General features: G+C 48.7%; 1 protein-coding gene across 6 annotated transcripts in view; it reads left to right on the top strand.

The window, feature by feature from the left end:
* The window catches only part of SAMD11 (sterile alpha motif domain containing 11), a 175,223-nt gene that overhangs the window by 119,788 nt on the left and 30,029 nt on the right, over nt 1–25,406 (top strand). For all 6 annotated transcript variants that reach the window (XM_074848458.1, XM_074848456.1, XM_074848459.1 and 3 more), the window contains exons 6-7: nt 15,494–15,586; nt 22,174–22,338. In XM_074848458.1, coding sequence (XP_074704559.1) covers nt 15,494–15,586; nt 22,174–22,338 — 258 coding nt within the window. The remainder of the gene's footprint in view (nt 1–15,493; nt 15,587–22,173; nt 22,339–25,406) is intronic.

Here is a 25,406-nt window from a genome sequence, read left to right as displayed (position 1 = left end):
GCTCCCAGCCTTTGCTTTCACAGCTGAATCTCCGTATTCTCTTCATTAACCTGTCTCCACAGCCCCTTTTCCTACACAGCTCTAAGAGCCAAACTGGCCAGAGTTAGGTTTTTCTGTATGATTCGCTTGAGTCTATATGTCTCAGAGGACCCTGTATGTTAAAATGGTTTTTAATATTATTTGCTTTGCAGAGAAACTTCTGGGCTTGATCAGCGTTGCTGAAATTCTTTGAGATCCATAGGATTCCAGAAAGGCAAAGGGTACTTTTTCATTCCCATCAGTGTTAAGCAGTAGAAAAGAATAGATGTAGAAGTCCTCATCCTTATTTTGTTAGAATTTATGTTTGAGGTTCTCTGGATCGCTTCTTAACCATAAGAAACAGTAAGAAATATGAAACATAGGCACTGTACTCATGTTGTAGCAGTGAGGACAGCGGTGCTTGGCTGGGACCTCGATGGAAGTCTGAAAAAGAGAAGACTCACCTCACCCAAGAGGCCACCAAGCAGGTGACAGAGCTTTTCAGGACGTGACAGATTTGGAGTTGACCAGCAAAAGAGTAGGTGGGGGGGGATGGTGGGGAGATTAGGTATCTAAAGGGAGAGAGGGGGCATTGTCACGACTCCACGGGGACAGTTTATCTCCAATTTTTCCCTCCTGCCTGGAGCATGTCACTCTATGTGCTTGTTTGATTAAGGGAAGGCTCATTTGCCAAAGTCTATGCGGAACCTGCCAGCTCCGACTTTAGAGTCTGAACTGGTACCAGTGTCACCACCTCCTGGACATGCAAGTCAAGGGAACAGAAGCAAAATATACTGGGATTTGTAGCTGATGCCGATTCTTTGGTTTATGTCTTGGTTCTGTTTGTTTTTACTGGCAGGATTGGAAGGGGAGAATGGTATAACTAATTGCTACATATATAATTTTAAGAGAGTTAGTGTTTTGGGTTAGTCTAAAAGACTGGCTGTTGTTTAAACCACTTAGTTAAAACAATAAGGGAAAAAGAAATGTGCTCCCAGTTGTCTGCTGTTTGCATTGTATGCCTTTGAGAACAATACTCTGTATTTGGGTTATGAGAATCTCACTCTTAAAAAGGCATTTGGAGATGGACAATGCTGAATAAATTATGTTAATGCCAATATGTTTAAAAACTCCTGCATCGCTCATGACTATAGGCTGCAGTGCTCTCAAAGTAAGTTGGAATCTGCTGCTAAAATGTTTTCTGTTGCTTGTTTAGCATTTGTGGTTTGAAGTTAGGCACGGAGTCCCAGCCAGTAGAGGCTGAACGCTCCGGAGGCTGCTCTGCAGCTCAGACTGCAAATTCTACGTGGGCAGGATGAGCGGTGAGTGTGTGCTGCTAAAGCAGGATTCAGAAGGGTATGTGGCTTCTGGGCTGTCGCTGAGGCTAAGGAAAGGATTGAGAACAAGGATAGCACAAATGGAAGAGATTTGCTCGTTGCAGGGCCCGTGGGGTTAAGAAGAGGGCTGAAGTTGGCAGGATTGCTTGGTTTATGATTAATTCTGTGAGGGAGTTCCTTGATTTATAGTTAAAACCGGGATTAGAGGCAGTGCTATAGTTTTGAACAGCATAGACTGGAAAATGAGAAGTATTACTGGCTCTTTAATGGTCTTTGAAATGCAGAAAGGGGCTGAAAATAATGGTGTATAGTTAGTTCTGGGGCTTTTATGAGTTCTGGGAGATAGGTGAGACTGGAGTCGGGGTTCAAGCTAGAGCTGGGCTGATGTTCAGGTCACAAGGGGCTGAAGAGACTCATGTATTGCTGGCACATATAAAGCCTTTGGTTGGAAGAGCAGCACTGATATTAATATCCTTGGAAGGCTTATGGGTAGTTTTTAAGTGAAAACAGGTCACTTTATGTCAATGGTGAAGGCTATATTTGGGAACAGAGAGACTGAAGAGCTTAGTTTGGGACAGCAGAAGCTGAAAGACGTAGAAAACAACTGGGTCCTGAAAGACTCAGATAAGATTTGGCCCTGACTAGACAAGGATTTAATAACCCACCTCAGTGGGTCTCGTAACGCAGTGGCAAGCGCTAGCTGTTTGGAACGATAAGCCTAGAGGAGGTGCAGTCTTAGGGCTTGGGATAGCTGGGACAAAAAAGTCACTGTACTTTGGATCTTGCCCAGACAGGTGGAAAGAGTCTGGAGTCATCAAAACCAAATGGCTATGCTATCTGTTGAATCACTTAGGTGTAATTAAGACCAGTGTAGTGATTGTGATGTGTTGGTAAGTTCAGCATCTATGGAAATCCGACCTAGCAAATCTGAGAGCTACAGCGCTTCGAAAACACACTTACAAAAAATGGCAAGACTCTTATTGCCAGTCTACAGTGATAAAGGGGAAAGGGAGGTAGTTATGTTGCCAGCAAGTAAAGTTTCATCAGAAATGTTGGACAAGATGCATAATGCCTTCCACCAGGCGCAGGAGTCAACAGAGACAGAAAGGGACATTTGCCCAAGATGACTGAACAACAGAGCTCAGTTTCCTGCCTTGTCCTCCCTAACTTCTCTGCTGGACCTCTGTGGTGTTGTTCCACCGTGACAATACGGAATAGATGTGGATTGTAGCCTACTTCTAGAGATTCAGCATATGAGAGATTTGGGGGTGGGGTGGTGTTCCCCCCTGCTCGTGTGTGCACTGAAGCAAGACGTCTCGATAAGAATAGCTGACAGCTTAACTCATGTTTGAAGTGTCCCCTGATACCGGACCTTTAAAGGAATAAAGAATACCACCAGCAAAAATCTACAAAAAAAGCAAAAGTCTGCTCCAACCGGTGCTTCTCAGTAAGACATCTGGAGGCCCGGAACTGGCAGGGGTAACTGAGGCTTTTGCAACGACAGCAGAAGTAGGTGGCCGAGAGGCGTGTACTGATAAAATCTAATTGCCCTATCGATTGGCTTCGGAGCCACCGTCAGCTGTGGTAATGATTGAGATATTCTTATGTGTGTGATGCATGTTAGCTGTATCTCACTGCTCTGGGCCCACTGGGGACCTTAAGGTATTACAGAGATCTCTTAATCATGGAGCAAACTTGCGTGTGTTGGGCTTGCTCTGCGGCACTAGAGATTTATTACAATTACCACTGAGGCACTTGGATTTCCTTAGGTCCCAGGGGGTGTCCTGGGTTTCGGGAAGAGCTGCCCTGTTTGTAACTCTGAATTCTTAACTGGCTGAGGAAATCCATCTCACTGGTTCAGGATTTTACTCATCTGCACCCTCTCTCACTATATTCTTCCTTCCTTCTCATCTGGGTTGGCTGTTGACAGTATCAAGTCCTCAGATTTTTAAGAATAGTAGAACTTCTGCATTCTCTGCCTTCCTTTGTGACGGGGAGTGGAGGTGCTTGTACTTGCAAAATAGAGAGCGCTGCTTTCTATAGTCCCTGGATAAATGTCTGTTCACCAAATGGTTGTGCAAATTTCAAGTGTGCAGGTGTTTGTTGTTTCCAACGCAGAGTGAAAGAGCAGTAAATTGTGGAGGATCAGAGATTGTAGTGTAAAGGAAAGGCACTTGCCTCTCTGCCATCTCTGTTGCTCTTCATTGATCGAATTGATATCTAGCTCCCCTTTTGAAGTCTAAGTTATGTCTACACTGGGCTTATGTCCAGCTGCTAGGTTTAATCTCCTCCTTCTTCTCTGGCCAGTGTTGGACTTTTATTTGTTTATTACTTATTTATTAAACCTGGGGGTAGCTAATCCAGCTGCTGAGAGGTGAGGTTGGCTCTTGGGCAGAGAGATACTCCCTTGGCAGAGAAGTGAGGAGAGCTACTTCACCCAAGTGCTGAGAGTCTGCAGGACTGCAGTTGTGGGGACTACATGTAGAGCCTACCTGGAAAAATAAGCTTTGGAGATGCCCAGAGCTCCCAGGCAGTTTCCCTAGGAAACGTGAAAGGTCTCTCCCTGCCTTTGACCCTGCGGACTTGATTTTTCTGCTGCGTCCTTCTCTTCTGGTGGTGTTCTGCAGTGGAAAATGCTGGAGAATGCCTTCCTTGGTGCTAATTAAATTGCAGTCACGATGGGGATATAATATGCCAAATGGAGGAAGAAAGGAAAAGTATGTATAATGGGGTCTGTACTTCCTTAGGAACATACAGAGGCAGCCTGTGTTGGTGAGATTCAGTAAGAGGCTTAACAACATCTGCAAAGGTAGAGCAAGTATGCTGAAATGCCTCAGGGGGAGTGTGCGTGTGGGAGGGGAGGGCAGGCGAGGAGGCTAATGAGAATATAAAAGTCGTTTCCAAATGGATCAGATAAAGGCGAGGCAGCAGACAGGGTACAGCACTGGCACTACAGAGGGGCTTACCTTGAGAGCGGATGATGGCACAAGGCGCTTTTAATCTTAATTGAGAGAGAGAGACACACACAAGGATGAGCAGAGCCCGGGCTGCTTGACAAAGGCACAGTAGCAAAGCTGACGGTTTGCACATCAAACACGGATTTAGAGCCCCTTTAAGCAGCTAGTGGTGTGTCTGTAAACAAGTCCAATCCCCTCTATCCAGTTTGGCTGATGCAGTCTGCCAGGGCACGCGCGGGTGGGGGAGGACGGAGGAGGCCTTGCGGGGCTCCATGGCTCAGAGAGAAAGTACGGGTGCCTCCTCCCTTGTGTGTGTGTGCTTTGCACGCTGCTTTAGGATTTGAACGAGCATTTTGCAATAGAGTCCTGGTGCCAAGGCTCGAAACAATTTCTCTCCTCCAAAAATCCTGTTAATTTCTCCTCTTTCTCTCCTCAAATACCCTCTGTTCTGCAGTGCCAGATTTCATGACTTTCCAGTTGCAGTAGGACTATTTGCATGGATAGAAGTGGAGGAATCAGGCTCACTGATGCTAGAGGAAGGTGGGTAGATCTTCCCTCTCTTCCTTCTGCCCCTCGTGATTAGAGGGAGTTGGCTTGATGTCTGAATATTGTCTGAGAGAGGGCACTCGATGGAGACATGGCATAATACTAGCTCTTGCTCCAAACAAGAAACAATTTGCTATGGTTCTGCATATATATTTGGGACTGCGCATGGATTAAAGACCCCTTCCCCAGTGATTAGAGGCTTCTTTGGCTGGGATGTGGGAAGCAGCAGAAGGCCAGCTTTCCTGTGTTGCAGAGCTTCCAGAAAGTTTGGGCTTTTCCTAGGGCTTGTTGGTCAATGTGATGGAGCTGCCAAACCCCAAGAGCCTTGGCCTCAGAGCAGTGGTGGCCTCAGTGACCAGTAGAGTTGCCTGTTAACCTGCAGTGATTCCTGTGGAAACTCCATGTGATAGGGAGAACGTGACATCTGTGTCCCTTGAGGAGTCCCACTTCAGGAGTCCTGCCCTGTTGGAGGCCACGTGTAGTTGGTGCTTTTGCAGTCCTGGAAAAGCAGTGTTCATCTACATGTCTCAAAAACACCACGAGAGATCTCTTTTTTCTCCCCACACGGTTATTTGTTCTTCTGTATTAACACTTCTGTCTCATCTTTCCAGTTGCTGCTCTGTTGACTAAGCAAGGGAGAAGGAGAAGTTTGGGAATGAACTGTAAAAAGATTCATGTTTAAGAATTGGGCTTGGAATTTTTATTGACAAGGCAGTGCTTGTTGCTCACACACGTGGGTCCATAGCTGATCAAACTAGTTGTCTCCATTTCTTTGGGCCTATCCCTGAACTCTGTGTGCCTGCCATGGAGGGCTTCCCAGTGACTTCATTTGACTTTGCACTGAGACCTGAAGCTTTCATCTGCTAAGGAGGAGTTAATATCAGGGGTGAAAAAGCATTGGGATCATGGATGTTATAGCTAATGGTTAGAGACAGAATCACAGTGAACGGCTGTTTTCTGAGCGTGTGATAATGAGCTAGGATGCAGACATGTTTTCATTTAACAAAGCCAAACAACAACAAAAAAAGCTGCCTTAAATTGAGCAGAAAATCAGCACCAAATGGGCATCTAAGAATTGTAAGCCCAGCCACCTTTGTTTATACGTTTTACCATGAAGGACAGTTATTTATCTAGGCAAGATGAGGGTCCAGGCTCTGTCAGTGCCATTCATCCTCCTGGCTTGGGTCTGGAGGACTGTCCTTTTTTCGTGCTCTATTTAAGTTAATTTTTATTTCTTCTGAAGCCTTGCTGGAGTGGGAGGTAGCCAGCGTCCTTTTGTAATACAAATGGAGGTCTTGGGAGGTGAAGGAAAAATGGGAAAGCCCAACGTGGAAGCTTTTGCAGTGCCCTGCAACTGCACTTGCAGCGTAGGTTAGTGCATGGGATTTGGCTGGTGTGAGTGTTAAGGTTTTGTTCTTGGCTTTGTCGCTGCAGGAGGAGAAGGAGCCGAGGCAGTTTAGTGCCCTGTTCTTGGAGTTCAATAAACCTTGCTCTTGGCAGGGATTTGAAGCCTGATGCTGGCAGGAGGGTTCTTGTAGGACGGCTCTGCAAACACCTTTGGGAAGATCAGTGATGTGTTTCAAGGTGTATCTCTCTCACTTTGAGGAAAGGAGTGCCACAGCTGGGCAGGGCTCACCATGGCAGCTTAAGTAGCTTGGCCTCCTCTGTGCCTGGTGAACAGGGCAGACTGGCCACAGCCAGGACGATGAGTCTGTCACTCTGTCCATTGGATCAGCCACCAAACTCATGGCCAGTCCATGTTGTGGCTTTGAAACCAAAATAAACACTGACTCTTTCTTCTCTTCCTTGCAGCTCTAGGAAGAGCAAGATTATCCTGCTTCCAAAAATAACCTCTTCCCCGCCCCCTGCTTCCACCTCCTTTCCCAGGTGCCTTACAGGCAGCTAGTAAAGAGCAGAAAACACATCACTGGTGTGGTGACATCTCACTGATGTTATATATATAGAAATCCAGTACAGATTGTAGTGTGGCACCTGACTTGTCCACTCTTGCTTGCTGCTGGGTGGAAGCGTGGAGAGAGGAGGCAGCGTGTCGCTGCTCCTGACCCTGCCATGAGTCAAGCTGATACTTCAGAGCTGGGGTTTTGACACTGTTCCTGCTCCAGTGCGTGTGTGTATCTCTGCGTCATCAGGTTTGGATGCTGGGGATTTAGTCCTTCTGCTCGCGCTGCACAGCAGGGGTAACGCTGTCCCCCCACAAGCTCCCCATAGCTGTGTGTCTGCAAAGCTTGTGCTGTGATTAGATGCCCAGGTAGCGGCACTGGGCTGCTGCTCTGCTCAGTGTTTCTTTCAAGCAATCAGCAGGGTGCTCTCCGGCTCACGGCTTGGTGAGGGCTCTGCTGAAAGGGAGGGAGAAGTCCTGCTCGAAGAGAAAGGGGCGCAGAGGTGTGCATGGGGGAGAGATGTGGTGGAGGACACGCAGGAAAATGTTGACCCAGCCTTTTGGATTGATAGACTTGAGAGAAGGCCACCAGGAAAACAGACCTGACCGCAACGAGCACTGTGCATGTAGAGCCCCAGGGCAGTGTGTGACCATGAGTGCCTCTTCTTGAAGCCCTGCCAGCTCAGTCCCTGCCTTACAGCGCTGCTCCAACACGTGTACCCTTTGGCAAAACTGCCCTGGGCTGATCCAGGGTAAATGGGAAAGACGACTATAACCATTACTCTAATTTCTGAAAGGTCACGCATTGACTTGCTTTTTTTCCTCCTGCTGTTTCTGCATATACAGGTAAGCTCACATTTCCCCACAGGGGCACAGTAAAGACCCTCAACTCCTTTCTCTCTGCTAAGCAGGTCTGTTGACTTTCTACAGTTATTGACCAGTGCAAATCAAGGAGGTGCGTGGGGATTCTCAAGGGTTAAGTTGCTGTATATCACTGTGGGGAACAGCCTCGTAAATTAGGCTGGAATCTCTCCTGATGATGCCTTCTCCCCAGATGCAAGCTTGTGGTTTCATACCTGGTCAGGGGAGTCAGCAGTGCTGCATGCTTCGTGTCAGACATGAACGGGCTTGGGAGGAGCTGTCCTAAGATGGAGGGCTGGGGGTTGGAAAGATTTTTATTAATGATTTGCTGTGAGCAAGAAGAGGGTCAACTGCCTCTTTCATTAATTTTTCAGCTCTGCGCTATCTTTTTGTTCCCAGTTCCTTTTCTTCCCCTTGCTCTTCTCTCCTTTCCTGTTCTTTTCCCTCCTTCTTGCATTTCTTTGGTTCTCAAACCCTTTTTCCACCCTTCCTTTTTCCATTCTTAATCCTCATCTCACGCACGCACCCTTCTTCCTTGCCATTTCCCCTCCTCTCTTTAGTTCCCTTGTCCTCCTCCCTGTTCTCCCTTCCCCACCCTCCCTCCATCTCCAAGCTCCTTGGGAAGAAGACAATTTGAAGGCTTTCCGCTCTGCTCTCAGCTGAGAGGCTCCTTCCCTCAAGCCAATCAATGGCAGCCTTTCAGCCCCAGTGGGGCTTGGCAAACATTAGATCAATAAGTTATTAGCACCATTCTGTCAGCTGTAATGTGGAGATTGATCGGGGCCGGGGCTCCTGCATGCTGCCTGGCACTTCCCCAGCCTGATAAAGATGACAGATTAAGGGAATAAGAAAAAGGAATTAAGGAGTCTGGCTGTCAAAGCTGTCACGGACTGGAGGAGCGCTGTTTTTTTCAGGGGCTGAATGAGTGCAATCGGACATTTAAATGGTGCTAAGGGTACAGCACCACCAGCAGCTCTGCTGGAAATCACTATCTTCAGCGTTTGCTTTTCTAAAGAAAAGCTGGGAGGCTTGTAGAAGGAGCAGCCAGAGGAGGTGGAGTAGCTGTCCTGGGTGTTGGAGGGAATACCAGGTTGCTGGCACAGACCACACGCAGAAGATTCAGCACGTAGGAGCCCGTAGGGAAATGTGAGTGCTGTCCCTGCCACGTCACCTTACCCACCTTTTGGCATGCTTGGGTGTTGTGCGGTGTTCCCCAGGACTGAGGGAGGTATCTGTGTCAGAGGAACGATGCCAGTTTTCGTAGCTTTTTATCACAGATACATAAATTGAGGCCAAATGACCTGGCCCATGAGGTTTGTGGTCCCTCAAGGAAAACCTGATCCTTAGTGGAATCGTGCTTAAGTCTTCTGATTTAACAAGCTTCCCCCTTCTCCTGTCTTGCCCACTAGAACATGCTCCTTGCTAGAGCTAGAAAGTGAGTCTCCAAAAGGCCTGGACTTCCAGCCCATCCTCCCAGCCTCATTCTTTAAGTCTTTTCTGGAAGAAAGTGGGGATTCACAAGTCTGCAATTGCTAAAAAGCCTCTCTGCAGCATATAAAATTAATTCAGATCTCTCTCTTAAGTGCAGTATATCCTCTCCGTGAGTGTTTTTCGTACTATGAATATTTACCACCTTTCTATGGCTTGGTGCATGCTGTAAAAATGAATTTTGTAAGAATCTGGGAGACAAGGGGATGCTGGGGCACCTTCTCTAATACACAGCCTCCTTACAGACAGACAGGAGGGTAGCTCCAGCATGACCTGCGCCTCCCTCTGTTTCACTCCCTGGGAATTGAAATATTGGACAGTCCTTTCAGGTGCTTAGCTCCAGCCAGGCAGATCGAGCGAGCACAAGGAGGTGGGAAGTAGCAGGATACTGTTTTCATGGTAGGAGGAAAGGCAGATGGCCTAGTGGTTAGAGCTGAGAAAGGGGATGCAGGCTGCTTCTCACGCCTAGCAAAGGATGGTTGATATGTTATACACTGGGAATCCTTCTACTCAACTACCGTCTTGTTGTGTGCTCCCGCAGCTTTCACATACGCTGTGGTGAACTCCCATTTAGGAAGGGGTTAGTGGCACTAGGCCTACCTTTGGGGTGCTAATTTCTGTGTAATGCATTGAGATCAGTGAGTGATGGTCACTGACTCTTGCCTGTTGGAGTCCTCCTCTGCTAAAGTTAAGTTCTCTCAAAGTGTGCGGGAAAGAGAAAAACCTTTGATTACTCAAAATTGCACCCTCCTTGCTTTGTAGTAAGAGACCGTTAGTGTGTCCCATTCCTCCCTTCCCTTTGTTTTCTGTTTTTCTTCCCGTTTCCAAGAGCCTCATGTCACAGGGAACTTGAAGCACAGTGCTTTGGGAACATTTGCAGATCCCTTGGTCTAGGCTAGGGACGGTCCTGAGCCAGGAGTGCCCAGCTTGCTCTGCTGTTTGTACTGTTCAGACTGGTACAGCAGCTAGCAAAAGGATGCTTCCTCCCCTGGAGAGCCTGCAATCTAAATCTAAATGACAACCAACAAATAGATATAGATGTGGAGACATAAAGGAACAGCGAGATAACCCAGTGTAATAGGTAAGGTTTGAAGCCTGCTGCCTGCCATGTCCCTGCCCCTGCCATTCAGCTGACCTGCTGGGAGGAGGATGCTGCCTTTATATTGCAGCTGGTTTGACATCCCCTTTGCGGAGAACCAGCGGTATTTCCCCCTTCCTTGCTAGAACTCACCCTGCCCCATGAGCTGGCATGCATGTGTATTGTTCTAGCATCCCAAGTCCCAGAAGCCCACTGCTTCCCTTCCCCCAGCTTCCCCAATAATTTTTTTTTTCCCATTCTTGTTGCCCTCAGTTAAATTATGGCCCGTTATTCCCATGACCTTGTGCTTCACTCTCCCTTTGTTCCATTGATTCCTGCTGGCAAGGGATGGGGCCGATGTGCAGCCAGATTCCACGCTGCTGTGCGCAACCGACTGCGTGGCCCCTCGTCCGCCAGCCTTTGTTGAGAGCAGCTCTGGGCCTGCTGGGACTCGGCAAGCTGGTGCAGCTTCTTACAAAGACACAAGCCCATTGCTGGGGAGTAAGTCTCCAGGGTCCCTGCAAACCTGTCACATTCGGCACAGGAACAGACTGAGCAGCAGGGCTGGAGCACCAGAGTTGTTTGAGCGGAGCAGCTCCTCTGGTGGTAGCCTGTTTGTGCCAAAGGAAAGGGGAGAGCTGAATAAACTGAGATGCTGCCAAGACATTTCAAACTGGTCAGTGGGAATTGTCATCTCCAGGGTTTAAGTTTGATGGGGGAGTTAAGAGCAAGGGAGGATGTTTTCCTCTTAAAATAATGTGAAAGGAGGTGAAAAAAGGACTCTCATTAGATGTTGGCTATCTGAGCCTGGGTGATTTCCCATGTACGCTGGCTCAGTTCTCTGTTTACTCAGGACTTCTGGGTCCAAGAAGCCTTCAGAGCAAAACCAACGATACGGATAGAGAGTATGAGATAGGTCCTGATCTCTTCCCGTTGTGCTGTAGCGTAACACAGTGCAGAAAAACTTGGCGCAGTCCCTCGGCCGCAGTCAGAACTCTATAGTCCACCCATTTAACAATGTTGGGAGGGCAAAAATGTTGTGACGACCTCATATTTGTTCGTTTCCCTTCTCCAGGTGAAAGCCTGTGCTCAGTCACTGGGACCTGGGCTCAGTTCTCACCCTCGGTGCATCTTCTCTGCTGCAGATTCCCTTGTAAAGAGTGGAGGCAAAGCCCCTCCCTCTTTGAGGAAACCTAGTTTTTCTAATCTTCCCAGCTGACTTAGGCTCCCAAGTCCTCTCTTCAAAGCTGATAATGAGGCTTGGGATTCTTGGATGTGTTGGTGAACATGACTGTTAAGTCATCCAGCTCTGCTGGGTGCTGGGAGGCTGAGGATTAGAGGCTGTGCAGGAGTACAAAGCACTGTTACTTCCAGGTGACATTTCCATCCATGGCCTCTAATCAGTGTCTCTCAAGCCCACAGAGGGCTGTGATTAGATTAAACCCACATTGCCCTGGTTTCTACAGAAGGTTGTTTTATGGTATCATACCCGCATCCTTTCTCTGTGGTTGCAAAGCCAGTGGGTGATACTTCTGCGTGGAGCCAGAAGTGCTGTCCTCCTCCAGCTGACCTACTTTCCTGGCCTGCCTCTATTCGTGCTTCACTGTAGAAGTGCAGCAGGTGAGTGCTGGACTTCCTCTTCCTGTGAAAGACCATGGAAAAAATCCACTCTGATTTCTAGATCTTTGGGGAAAATATCTGACTTTGTTTCCAGAATCCTCCCTGGATCTGTTCTGTGCTGCCTTGTCAGCCTGGCAGGAGCCTTGAATGTAATGCAGGGTCTGGGGACCTGCATGGGAGACCTGCGGGGGGGTTTGTGTGGTCAGGGCTGTGTTGTAGCGGTGGCAGTAAGTGATCAGTATGCTTGGAGCTTCCTCGAGAGCTCCTTACCTGTGTTATTGCCTGGCCCAGCTTCGTAACGTTACAGTTCTACTGATAATGTCTTTCATTTTCAGCTTTAATATTAAAAACCTGCCCTGATTTGGCTTCCTTTCAACTGAAATGCTTTGCAGAAGGCAGGAAAGAGGAGGCAAAAGCAGGGATTTGGGAAACAACAACAAAAAAAGCCTCCCCCACCCATCCCTCCCCATCCTCTCTCTAAGGTGGAGTGTTGCCTTTTGCAGGTGCATGGGCTGAGCAAACAGCTCTCTTCTGGCTTTCTGGTCAACGAGTAGCAACATACTCGAAATGCAAAACCTGTCTTTGTGAGGGTGGTAAGACATCCAGAAGCTACGCTGCCAACTCATTTGCAAAACATATTTGGTTTGGTGCTGCAAAGTCGGGGGATACGGCCTGTGGATGCTCCCACCCCAGTGCCTTCAACCACTGTCCTGGTTCTTTGTGTGTAAGTGCAAACGGTTCCGTGAATGGCCTGTGGGCACAAAGGGATGAATTTAGAGTATAGGGTCCTGTAAAAGGGCACGTGTTTAGCAGGTGTAAGTGGTGTGCCAAAGCTGTGCACGTGGTTTAAGCTGTAAAGAGGAAAGGATTGGTGCTGTAATACAAACACATTGCCATTTAGGTTGTACCCCAGAATCTGTGAGTTTACGAAGTCACTAATGAAAATGTGACCTGCCTCTTCCCTCCTTTGCAGCTAAGAAAGCTAAGAGGGAATATGACATCTTATAACGCTGGGCTGGAATTCAGAAGATTGCTATTTAGTCTTGTGCTCTCCTACTGACTCGGGAAATTTGGGGTGGATTGTTAGATCTTTGTGCCTCCATACTGGCTGCTGCTGATAATTATTCCCTTTTCCTTGCTTACTGTATATCTTGTTGATTTAGTCCCCACACTTCTGGGGAAAGAGGCAGTCTCTGACGCATCCCAGGACTTTGCCTTAAACGAAGGAGGGAGAAAAAAAAAAAAAAAGAGGAAAATTTTCATTCTGTGATCTAACTGACTGCCATAAAAACTGCTGGGGGGCAACCCAAATCCAAACTCAGTGTGTGGGATTTGGTGCTTTGGTACAGTGTGAACCTGAGATGCTGGAAGGAGAACGCTGCAGATCGTTCCTAGAGGTTACTACGCTAATGTGGGATCTCTCTGGAGGGCCAAGGTCAAATCTGGACTGCGAGGCAGCGGGGCCCGTTCCCCGTGGACTGTTCCCGCAGCTGCCGTCTCGCTGGCGCGTGTGCCGAGAAGTGGGTGTTTTGGAGGCTGGTGGGGCAGGAGCTGGTGGAGTTGGTGCCGCTTCAGAGTTCCTGCGCGATCTTGGTCTTCCCCCTGCACAAGTGCAGGCGGTTGGGAGGGAGATGGGACTTGCAACCTGTCCTGCTGACGTGTGTGGGAATAGCGGGGCATGGTGCTAGTCAGAGCGAATGTCTGCTGGCAGATGGGCGCACGGGGGTGGGAGTGGAACAGCGAGAGAGAAGGAGTGATAGGAGGGTAATGAGGTGCCTTGGCAGAGTTGTGAAATCAAGGAATCTTCACTGCTCATATTCTAACTGCTGTCACATGTAACTGGTGCTTCTGTCACCACTTCTCCCATGGAGTCTCTTCTGCCTGAAGTACACAAGAACAAGCCCTGTTGGGTTTTGCTGCCTTCTGTCCAGGCTGGGAGGGGCGAGCAGAGCAACGGGACTTTTGTTGTTTCAAAGCCACAAATCCCGGATGAGAACACTTCTGAGGAGGATATATGATCTTGGCCTCCAGCGCTGAGGGTTTGCAGCATCAGACTAACATTTCCAGGAAAATCAACATGAAGAATGAAGCGTTCCGTGGGGAGGGAGCTTGTGACTCTATTTGTGCTGTGTGGCCAGGTACTTCCTAGCTTTGATGCTGCCTTGGCAAGCTGATGCTGTCTGTGGCTTTGGAGAAGTTATTTAAAGGGTAAACTGAGGCAGGAGGATTGATAAAATTCAAATTGTATTGAAAGGCTGACTCAACACCTGGGATGTGAAGTGCTGAGAAAACTTAAATGCTCTCACTGGCTGACTCTCTCCTTTCCCATCTGCTTTCCAATTGCCACTGCTTTGTTGTATTTACTTTGCTTTTGGTTATGGTTGCAAGCCTCTGCAGTTGTCTCAGAGTGCCAGTTTTGTTAACAGGCTGGGTGACAGGGTCATGGCAAGATAAGATCGGAGGCAGCTTGTGCTCTTTAAAACCTTGAAATGCCACTTGTAACTTTGCAGAGTTCCAGAATTGCTCTTTGGATAAAGGCACTGCCTGGCAGGCTCTGCCCTCGGCACGTTTAACTGCTCCCGGCACTGCTCAGCCTGTGGCAGCCACAGATCTGTGCTCTGGATCTCCTGATAAACACAATGCCAAGGCAGGAACCTGGGCTTGCTTAGCTGAATTCAAAGTAATGGGAAGTGATTCTGGGTACAAGGGACAGTTGCTTGGCTTAAAATGCCCCCTGGAACATAAATAATTCTGTTGTTCTTATAAATAGCACCAAGGGGGTTTGTAACCTTTCTTAACCAAGACACTTTGGGCAAATTGCAGAAGCTTTGCACGCGTGTTGACTCACAGGCAGATGCAACGTATACTCTATCAAATATGGTGCTTGTTTGTGAGATTATTTTTTTTTTTCTTTTAAGATGCTGCATCTTTAACAAGCCCTTGATAGATGAGAATTTGATGCTTGCAGTGACAAACAGTCTCTTCCTTCCTGCCCATATGCAACATCATGCTTTCAGTTTCCCCAGCATTATTATGGGAGGATATTGATTTTGAATCTGTTCGGGGATGCTGTAATTGTATATTAGATATTTTGTGTTGGTTTGTAGGGCTGCAGTAATGCAAAAGGCTTGAGTGTTTCCGTACAATCTAGAGGGGGAAGATTGCTAAGGACCTTGAGGTTTTGAAGGAGGAGGGGGGGGAAGGGGGGGGAGAGAGATTGAGAGAGAGAGAGAGAGAGAGATACTGTGGTAGGAAGATTCAGAGATCTGTTGTGCTTTTTTTTGTGTTGTTTTTTTCCTCCCCTTTCTCTCCCCCAGTTGCTTTGCATCAGGGCATGAAAGGAGTGGAAACACCAGGGGGACAAAAGGCAACAGAACAAATGATGAAACTCAGTAAGGAAATCAACTGGATTCAGAATTTATAGCTTTAAAACGTTGCATTGATCAGTGTGCGAATAGTCATTACGTGCTTTTGGACTGCGTGATTAGGAAAGCAGATCAAGGCTCTCAAGATGATGATTTTTCTTACTTTCATTTTTTTTCCTCTGCTTGTAATATATGTGTGCGTATGTGTGTCTGTGTGTGTGTGTGTGAGAGAGAGAAGCAAAATACCAAAGTCTCTCTGGTTGCTTCTGCAAAGAGGAAAGTACAACCTTATCTGATACTCAGGTTTCTCATCTCTCTTCTAGATGAAATTTTAGGCAAGAGAAGAGTATGTTCTCCCAACAGCAGCAGTGAGTGTCCTTTAGAAAGCAAGAAAGCCAGAAGTGAGTCCCCAAAGGGTAAGTGCTGCTTCTCCCTCCCCCATCCCCTTCCCCTTTCTTCTCCTTTCTTAAGAGTGGAACTTAATTGAAATTAAGGAGGGAGGGAAGGGAGGGTTGCGAGAGGCTGTGGTGTGGGAGCTGTAAGTATCCGGCTCGGAGGGTGCATGAAGGAGGCTACCAGTGCACTGTGCTTTCTTTATCTAATCGGAGGGAAGCTTGCAGGGTGAGAAAGGGATTGCCTCTTAATTAGAATAATTGCTTTATGATTAAAAAAGCAAGCTGCAGCTTTTGAGGTGGATTTTAGGGGTGTTTCTACTTTTCAGGCAGAATATCTTGATTACATGTTTAATATAAAAGATATACACAGGCTTATCATGCTGGCATCTGTTCCTTTAAAGGGAAAAAAAGAAGCCTAGCAGGGAGAATAGGGCTGCCTAGTTCTTTCTTATGCATTTATGGCACTGTTCCTATAGAGATGGAATCTGCAGAAGGTTTCTCTTTTTAGGGATTTCTTTTTTTTTTTTTTTAATCTCCTGATTTGTCTTATGGTTCTTTTCTATAAACATGATTTTTAAACTTTCTTTACGACTGGCAAAGTGGAATGGGTAATGGAGCCTGCAGTTAATGAGTTTGTCTCAAGGTTGCGTAAATGAGGTTTTGCAGGCCGTTCACTTAAAGGCTTTGTTCTTAAGTTCAAACTAATTAGCTGTCAGTAATACCCATCTCGATCACTGTGCCTAACCTCCACTTTTTGGCCACTAAAAAAAATGGAAAAAATAAAAGCAGACTGGCTGTCTGAAGCTAGATCCTGTTCCATGGGTTTGGAGTCCAGCAGCTGAGACTCCTCAAGGTGTATATTCTCACTAACCAATCCAGGGAATCTCAAAGGGGACTTTTTGCAGCAGTTTGAAGCCTTCTTAAACTACGTACCTTATATTATGCTATACAGAGATATATTGTAGGGACCTGTACTGCATCCTGATGTCACATAATGTTCCTGTATATTGTCTCTTCTTGACTCCTTGTCCCCAAATTATGATGTGAAAGGCAGCATACTCTGAGAGGATGTTGAATGCTAGTGTCACTTAATATAATATTCCTAACTCTACCCAAGAACAGACTAAATTTTATCTTTCACTTAACCCTCTCCTGCCTGTTAACTCTTGAATACAAGTAGAAACACTTTAGCTTTTTACTGGGCTTTTCTGAAGGGTGTAGAGAAGAACCCTATATACTGCTACTCTTTACCTTTTTCCTTGATTTTTTTTCATCTGCCCTATTCCCGTTATCCTTGAAATGTTTCTAGTAGATGTGCAGGTAAGTTCCAGCAGGGTGCTTCTATAGATTTGGAATCTCATTTGTTATATAGGGGCCTGAGACTCCTGTAACACCCTCGATACACCTGCTGTCGTCTTTGCAGTTTCTGCTGAGTCTGTATCCTTTGTAATTCCAAGACAGTGCAGGCTTAGGAACTGAATCCAGGTAACGGCAACCTGGCTGAGAACAGGCTAAACTTTAGTCAAGCCATCTGAAACCAAACTATCGCATTTGGATTCACCCTAATAAAGCGGCTGAGTTTGCACAAATTGATCTTTTTGCCATGGGAGCAGCAGGGTCAAACGATCCCATTCCGTTTCTTTCCTCTGGCCTTCCCACCACTTTTGTTTACTTGAGTGGGTTGAGTGCAGTGTGAGGCAGGAAAGCAGCCCTTGGCTTTGCAGTATGTACTCGGGAGCTAAATCCTGCTCCTTAACTCTGCATGACTCAGGGATTCCCCCAACTCATTAAGAGAGGGGTCCTGGGAAGCCCTGAATAAAAGCAGACTTTCATTTTCTACTCCCACTTTTTGTCTCAGAAGGCCTTCCCTGCCCTTTAAAAAGAGTGTGAGACAGAATGGAAATTCTGAGCCAGGCCTTTTACTCATCTCCCATGTTACCTGTTTTTTATTGTATCAGATCTTTGGGGAACCCCTGCTCTCTCCACCACTGTGGCAGGCATTTTAAGCCTAGGCTGTGCTGATGCTAGAATACATCGGAATAGTGAGGGGCTGAACAGGGGCAGAGACTTTTGTGCTTTTGGGGCCTTTACCTACCCACCCCCTGCTATGAAAAGGGAGTCAAAGGAGGAGCTGTAGCCAGTGTTTCTGTGTCTTGAGCCCCAAACAGCGAGAGCACCTTGCAGCTGAGAGCTGCCAGGAGACTCCCCATCCATCCTGCTGGCGGGCAGGTAGCACTCCGGTGGCAGGGGTACCACGGAGGGCCAGGAGGGAACCTGTGTTCCCAGCTCTGTGCGAAGATGCTGGCTGGAAACAGAAGGCTCTGGGTTGTGTGACGAGCCATTTCCAAACACAATGCACCCTAGTGACCAGTGGAATTTGGTAGTCTGGGAAGTGTGAGACTGTGCTAGAGCCCCCAGCTTGGCGGGGACCCAGATGCTGTGAGAGCTGTTTGTGGTTTAGGAGTGGGAAGGGAAATAAGGACCGATTGGAGTTCAGGAGCCCGTGCAGCCCCACGCTGTCTCCCTGGGATGCACCCTTCCTTTTTCTCCGCCCGGCGGTGTTCCTTGTGTGGGTGCTGGTCCTCCACCTCCTGCACTCTCCTGTGCAACAGCTCAAGGTGGGCACTCTCCCTCTCGCCATGCAGGCCAGCCCTGGATGCAGCTCTTGCTCAGGGCACAGCTGCATTGTCTCTGAAACAGCCTTTTGAAGAGGAGAAGTGACCCCGTGCCCGTGGCACATCTCGTGCTGCTGTGGCTGCGCCTGACAAGGCAAGGAGAACAGAGGCAGCCAAGTAAATCACTCCTCCTCTCTGACTGAGTGAAAAAACACCTGTAGGGCTAGAAACCCTTCCAGCAGGGAAGCAGTAACCTTCCCTTCCCCCCTCCCCGATGCTCGCAGTGTGCGCACCAGAGATCAAAAGAGAGCCCTATCTCAGTGGAAACAGGGCCGCGCCAGCGCTGCTGTCAAACAGAGCAGAACGTTCTCGCGTCTAATATGGAAATGTGAGCATATCAGAGGCTCGGAGCGAGGGCTGTGCTGGCAGGTCACGGAGGAAGCTTTCTCCCTGGGAGACAATTCCCCAAGTAAAACCCTCACTCCTGCCGCAACAGCATGTCTGGAGATCTGCTTCTCCGATACCTTGAGACGTGAAATAAAACGGAACGATTGCAAAAAGAGAAAATCAGTAAGAGTGTTTTGGTTCCTGTTTGAACTGCTGAAAAATAAATCTAGTAGAAGCCTCATCATTTGGGAAGGTTTGAAACTAGACTGGACCAAGTGCTGGAGAACACATGTAGGGAACAATATTGCACTCACCCCCTGGGGTGGGCTGATGAGCTCATATGCTGCTCCTTCTGCCATTCCTTTTGCTATTGCGGATCATTTAAAACAAAATAAAATCTTATTGCATCTTTGGTTGATGAAGTAGACCAGAACTGGGGGCTAGACCACAGCTGGGCAATTCAGATCCAGCCTCTCACTTTGTTCCTCTTCTTTGGTGGGGGCGTTATCCATATGTTGATCGCTTTGGTAGCTGCCCAATTAGGCCAAATGAAAAAATGTTTGGCCCCATTCTTGCTAACAACTTCACTGCTCCCCAAACCCACAGTGCTGAATATGGTGGGGGTGGGCACGGGCCCTCTCTGCCCTGGCAAGTGACAGCTCAGGCAGCAAAGACACTAAAGCTATACTGGCTAAGACCTGGCTTTGAACCTGGGCTGAGATGCTTTTGCAGGCTTCTTAAGCTTTTGCTGTGGCTCAGTAAAGGCAGCCTCGGCCTGTCACGGGTTTGCTGTAGCAAAGGAGAAGAGATGGACAGGCTGGGATTGCTCGGGGAGGATGAGCCTTATAAAAGCTTGGTGAAAAGGTTGTGCAGCAATGACAGGTCCTTCAGGCTGAGCAGAAAACCTGCATCCTCAGAGAGCCTGACTTCCCTGGGGCTGCTACCAGCGGGACCCTGCAGCGCTGGTGGAGGGTGGGAGAGGTGGGCTCCCCTTGGCTTGGGTGAGTGGGGAGGTGTGCTGGAGAGCCTGGCGGATGCCTGCCATGGCTGTGCCTTCCCAGTGACCGTGCCAGAGTCCATTTCACACCTGGCAGCTGGAAGAGATTTGGTGAGATCAGTCTCCCGCATTACCCCCTGGTAATGACAAAAGCAGACAGCAAAGCTTCGGCAAAGCTGGAATTATCACTGGCTGAGTCATGTGAAATCTTCCAAGTTTTAAGTGTGGAAATCCAACCTTTCCCTGGACTCCTCTTTCCTCTTAGCCTCCCCTTGCTACCCCCCTTCTCTCTCCCCTCCTTGCACCTGAAATCTGCTCTGTGGCTGATCGGATAGGGTTTATGGTAATTAAGTGTTATTAAATCCCCTCCTCCCTCCCTTTTTTCTCTAATGACACAGCTGTGGGGGGGGGAAAAAAAATGGTGTTTTTCTAAATCAGGTCTGTGGCATGTGGCTTTGCTCCTTAGACCTTTGGTTAAGAGCATCAGAAGGGAACTGAAACAGTTGGTGCACTTCTGTGTGCCTGGGGGGGGGGCGCGGCAGGAGCAGGAAGAGTGCAGAGGGGGATGTGGGAATCAGGCCTGCAGAGTGACCTGGTGGGAAGGGGATGGGGAAGGGGGGAACCCTGTCCCCCACTCCCTGCTCCTTCCACCAGAGTCTTGGGTACCGGAGGCGGGGAGTGGGAGGGAGCAGGCAGGGAGCAGGCTGCTGGTGCATCCTCCCTCTTTCAGGTCTGGTTTCGGAATGTGACGCACGCGGCGCAGGGTGGGGACCCAGCTCCTGCTACCAGGCAGCTTGAAGCAGGCCATGAACCTGTGATTTACACAGGAAGCCTGTGGTGCCCGAGATGCAGATGCATGTCACGGGGGTAGAGATTGGTGGTTGCAGATATGGCCACAAATTGCTATGCTGATCGCGAATCTTTGCTGAGCTGGACGGCTGACCTGAGTTGGAGGGGACTGAAGTCATTTCCCTTTTGCAGAGGAAGAGTGCCTTAGGACCCAGTGATGCAACCCTTTTTTATTGAAACTTTGTGCAGCTTAGACTCTTTGTTATTATTATTTAGCCCCTCCTATGTTTTGGGAAGGAGGTGGCTTCGTTATGACATTTGAAGGTTGCATCCCCAGAATCTGAGCCCCTGGTTGTGTAACGAGTTTGGTGGCAGGCAGCACTTGCTACTAGTGGCCTCTCATTCTGGCCGAGGCAGAAGTGAACCGGTCCCTAAGCTGCTATGTCAGGGCCATGCTTTACAGGTACTCTGTCTCTTGGACTTTTGTTTGCCACAGGCTGTTTTCTGATAGCTAGCTTAGGGGCCTTTCTCTTACTGGAGAGAGGTCTGCAGCTCTTTTCCCAGCAAGATGTCCAGTGCCTGCGTATTCATCACAGCACTGATGCTCAGAGCCACCACCTTGAATTTGGAGCCAGTCTGGCAGCAGAGTCACCTGCCATGATCCCTGAGGGACTCTGTCTGCAAAACAAGGTGGATGAAGGAGCAGGAATCTGGGGCACACGGTAGGGTGGTCTTGTCAGTCACTGAACGCAGCGGTGGTCTTGTGACTGCAGCATGGGGGGAGCCTTTCCCACTCCCTCCCTTCCCTTCTGCCTGCTTAGATTGTTACTGGGAGTTCCTCTCTGAGTAATGAAAAGGTTTTGCCTGTGGGGAAGATCCAAGATAAAACAGTGTTAGAGCAGCCACCGCCAAGGCGGAGAACGGTAATTACTCTGAGTTCTGCTTACAGTAAACAGAAAGCCTTGGTGGTTTTATCTCCCTGATTGTTAGAGTGGGATCCCTACTGCCCAGGGAGCAGGCAGGGCCTTCCTCAGAGCACCTTCCTCAGAGCACCTTCCTCAAAGCGCCTCCCTCCTGGGCTGTGCAGTGGTTTGGGGAAGATGCAGAGGGAGGCACGTGGGGTGTAATTTTAATGGCCTCGGGGTGTGTAGCCAGATGTACAGGTCTGAAACAACCTGCTTGTGTGACTTCCCTCCAAGAGCTGGGCAGGTGGACTGTCGTCGCCGCCTGTTGGGCGGTTGTCAGCTTCACCCGCGCTGGCTGCTCGAACATCTCTCACGTTATTGTGTCCTCACGGGTGTTTGGAAAGGTGGGGGGGGAGAGGTGCGTGTCTGATCAGGTATTAGTTGAAAAAAAGAAGTCACGTTCCTTAAGATGAAAGGATGAGAACTCAGTGAACTCTTTCATCCTGCCTGTCCTCTTTGCCACCTTGGGGGTAGAGGCTTGCTGGTAATTTCATGCTATTATAATGCAATGCTTGTTGCTTTAGGGGGGAAAAAAAATAAAAGTTGTTCATGAGTTTTTTGGGTGCTGTGGCAATTGAAGCTGTAGACTTTCCTGTATGTAAGTGTGCCCATGTTTGGAGGTTTAGCAAGTTGTAGGTGTGTCTTGATTGCATATAATGGTACCTCTTGGAACACGAGGGCAGCTGCATTTGGCAGCTTGGTGCAGCAAGTTCAGTGGGTACGACCAGAGAGGTGGGGGAAATTGTGCTAATATCCCTCTCCCCCCTTTCTCTTTCTTTTGCACTGTCCCTATACTTATGTGATTTTCCACTGTATTTCTCTCTGGAAAAAAGACCAAATCTTTCTACTCTTCAGAAAACTCCCACACGCCTCTGCTTGAGGACTCGGTGACTCAGATGACCCCGGAGGAGCACTATAGACGCATGATGTCAGCACTGAACGAACACGGCACGTTCGAGGAGCAGCAGCAACAACGTCTCTACCAGCTGGCCAACAGCATGGCAGTGCCCAGCCATGGAGGTACACGCTCTTACGAATGGGAGAAGAAGGGGCTCGCTTTGCCATTCGGCACAGGTCTTGTAAGATGTCCCTAACATCTCCCCATCTGCGCGCGAGGAGGATTTACGGGCTGCAACGTCGCGTGTTTATCGTGCGATGAATAGAGGTGGTGCTAAAGAGTGTCCTGCAGACCGATTCTCCCACCATCTCTGTGGGGGCATCTACCTTCAGCCATCTATGAATGCTAATACCTCCTGTGGCTGTCTGGGGGGGCCACACTGTTTACTGTAATAGCTTAGCTGCAACATCACTCCCGTGTATTTTGCAGCAGTGGTGAGGCAGGTCCTTTTCTTCCTTTGTTTTCAAGAGTTCATGTCAATATTAACATTCAGACTCTGTGGTGTAAGTCTTATTTGGATCATAGCGTGGAGCAAGGGCGTAACACTGGGGGGTTGTGAGATGTAGGCACTGCCAGATACTCCTGCCATTTAGTGATGGGATCTGAAATAGGAAGATGTTGTTGCAGGATTTAGTTAAGCATTGATAGTGCTAGGTTTAGAAAGTTTGTGCAGTAGTTGCTACACACCAGCATAGCGTAAAATGGTGTTAAAGACCTTTCACCTTAATGAGAATTAGATGTCTTATCATTTTACGGACAACTAAAATATGCAGATGAAGCTAAGTTGCAGTGAAGACAGCTTAGCAGGTGGATGCTGAAGTCAGTGGGACAGGTTCATCCATGGTATCATCTGTTGAAAGCAGCTATGGTTACATCACTAAGGGTTGATCTGCACCTTCACTAGCAAAAACCAGATCCCTTGTGGAAAAGCGAGGGAAAGGGTTGCTGAAAGGGAGAGAACTTCTTCCATGCCCAGCATATGCTCACTCCATGAGAGCTTCCTCAGAGCGTTGCCTTAAGGACCCTGTAGATTGCAGTTTCCAGCACTAAGAAATTGTCCCCAGACCCCACCCTGGGATGGTATGGTGCTCTGGGGTTGAGCTGGGCACTGGGGACAGCTGAGGGACCCCCCAGCCCTCCTTTATTCAAAGCCTGCTGTGTGCACTGCAGACTGTGCCTCTGTACCTGCCTGTCTGCTGTTTCCAGGCTTCAGCAGCACAGGAGTGTTTCTGTACCAATATCTGTGTTCAAGGGGAGATGCTGCCATTCTGCTCTTTAAAAGGAGGCTGGTGCTTGTGCAGTTATGTTAACGCAAGGAAGGGAAAATCCAAAGCCTGGTCCTGAAGCAGCCTCCTCATTAACAGATGCCATTGTCCAATGCTGCTGCCTTGTCCTGGTGCTGGAGTGGTGTCCTGGGGGGGCGATGAGGGTCCTGCAGTACCAGGATCTAATGGGTCCCGCAGGAACTGAAGGATTGCTGGAAGGTTTTGCCTCGCTTGTGGAGGAAGCTGGCTAAATCCAGCTCGGCTGCAGCACCCTGCGCTGTGCCTAAAGGGGGCACCAGGCAGTTACAGGTTCTACCCTGAGAACCGCTTGGCAGAGCACAGGAGTCACAAGCATCCCTCCACAGCCTAAAAAAAGGCTCCTCGGCTCACTTCACTGTCCCTCGGGTGAGCAAAGCCAGCCTGGTGCTGGCTCGGCTTAGGTCCAGAGTAAAGCCCTGCTTTGAACTCGAGTGCTCTGGTGCAGGAGCGAGGGGTGAGGGAAGGGACCCAGCTCTCTGGATCAGGCAAAGCCAGGGAGATGGAAGAGGTGATGCTGTTCCAGTCTTGGAAGCAGAGGGTTGAAGCGTAGCTGAAAAGCAGCGCTGTGCAAGAATCTGTAGCCCCTGCTCCGCTTCCTCCCCGGGGCATGGAGGGCTGACACGTACCTGTCTGCGTGATCCAGGGGGGGAGCGCAGGCAACATCGGCGAAGCATCCAGCAAGAGCTGGAGGAGAATCTCCTGTCTAGAGTGTAAATCCCCAGGGCTCCTTGTTAGGTTAATGAAGAGGCTGTCTTCTTTTCCACTCTGTTTGATTTGATTGGCTTCTCTGGGGGCAAGAAGGCGATTCCTTTCGCTGCAGAGTAAGGATTTTCTTATCAGCAAAGGCATGGCATAAACCTGCGCTGAGGCACGCCGTAGTGAACGTGGCACGTGCTTCTGCGTGTGGTGTTCAGCTGTCCCAGGTGTTTACAGAGCTGCAGAGCTCCGGCAAGCACGATACATAGGTACGGGGCAATGCCACACACCACGGGGCTGGAGTTCCCACGCATACGTGCGGCGAAGACAAGGACGGTATGTACGTGCATCGTGCACAAAGGGGTAACACGTGCAGACGTGCAAATGCTTGAATAGTCAACCATGACATGCAGGTCTGTGTAGACAGTGTTGACTACCACAGAGTGTGTACTCGGCACAAAACATGTTACGTTTTTGGTTTCGTAAAGACGCTCACGGTAGAGCCCTTAACCTGGGCACCGGGTACCTGCGGAACACGCGCATCCAGGCAGAGCCTGTGCTGCAGAACAGCTGGTATCGCCCCCTTCTCCCCCCATGGAATGGGCAAAGTAGCTCATTACATTAAAAGCCTGACGTATTTTTTATTATTATGATTAAATTGTCTCATCACCATTTACTAGGTGAGGGGTCACCCTAAGGTTTTGGGGTGGGCACGGGGAGACAAGGAGTCTGCACAGACAGACTCTCGTGTAACATTGACAAGACAAAACTTGGTGTATTTTGGATTGTCTCCACACCACAGGGCTCTGGTTGGGCTATAAATTATTAGTGCCAGTACAAAGCGCAGTTTATCTGCGGGCTCACATGGAGGCACCAATAACATTAATAATTTAAAAAATGTTAATAATTTAGAAATCTTTTTTTTTTAATTGCTTTTCAACCCCCCTCCTCCGCCCCCATTCTCCCAGTGGCATTCATCCCACATTCTGAATTCAGTCTGTCTGCGTGCCTGGAACCTCCATCCGCCAGCGTCCCACTGTCAATCAATCTGATTTCCCAACTGTCAGAGTGCAGGATTGTAAATAACAGATCCTCGGGGGGGGCTGTGCGAGGGGGTAGGGGCGCAGGGGAGGGAAGGAGGGGGGGAAAGAGGAGAGGAGAGGGTGTGTGTGGGGGGGGTTGTTGCGGTC

This window comes from Strix aluco, chromosome 22 (assembly GCF_031877795.1).
Source record: "Strix aluco isolate bStrAlu1 chromosome 22, bStrAlu1.hap1, whole genome shotgun sequence".
Lineage (NCBI taxonomy): Eukaryota > Metazoa > Chordata > Aves > Strigiformes > Strigidae > Strix > Strix aluco.
This window is presented reverse-complemented; position numbering and strand designations above follow the sequence as displayed.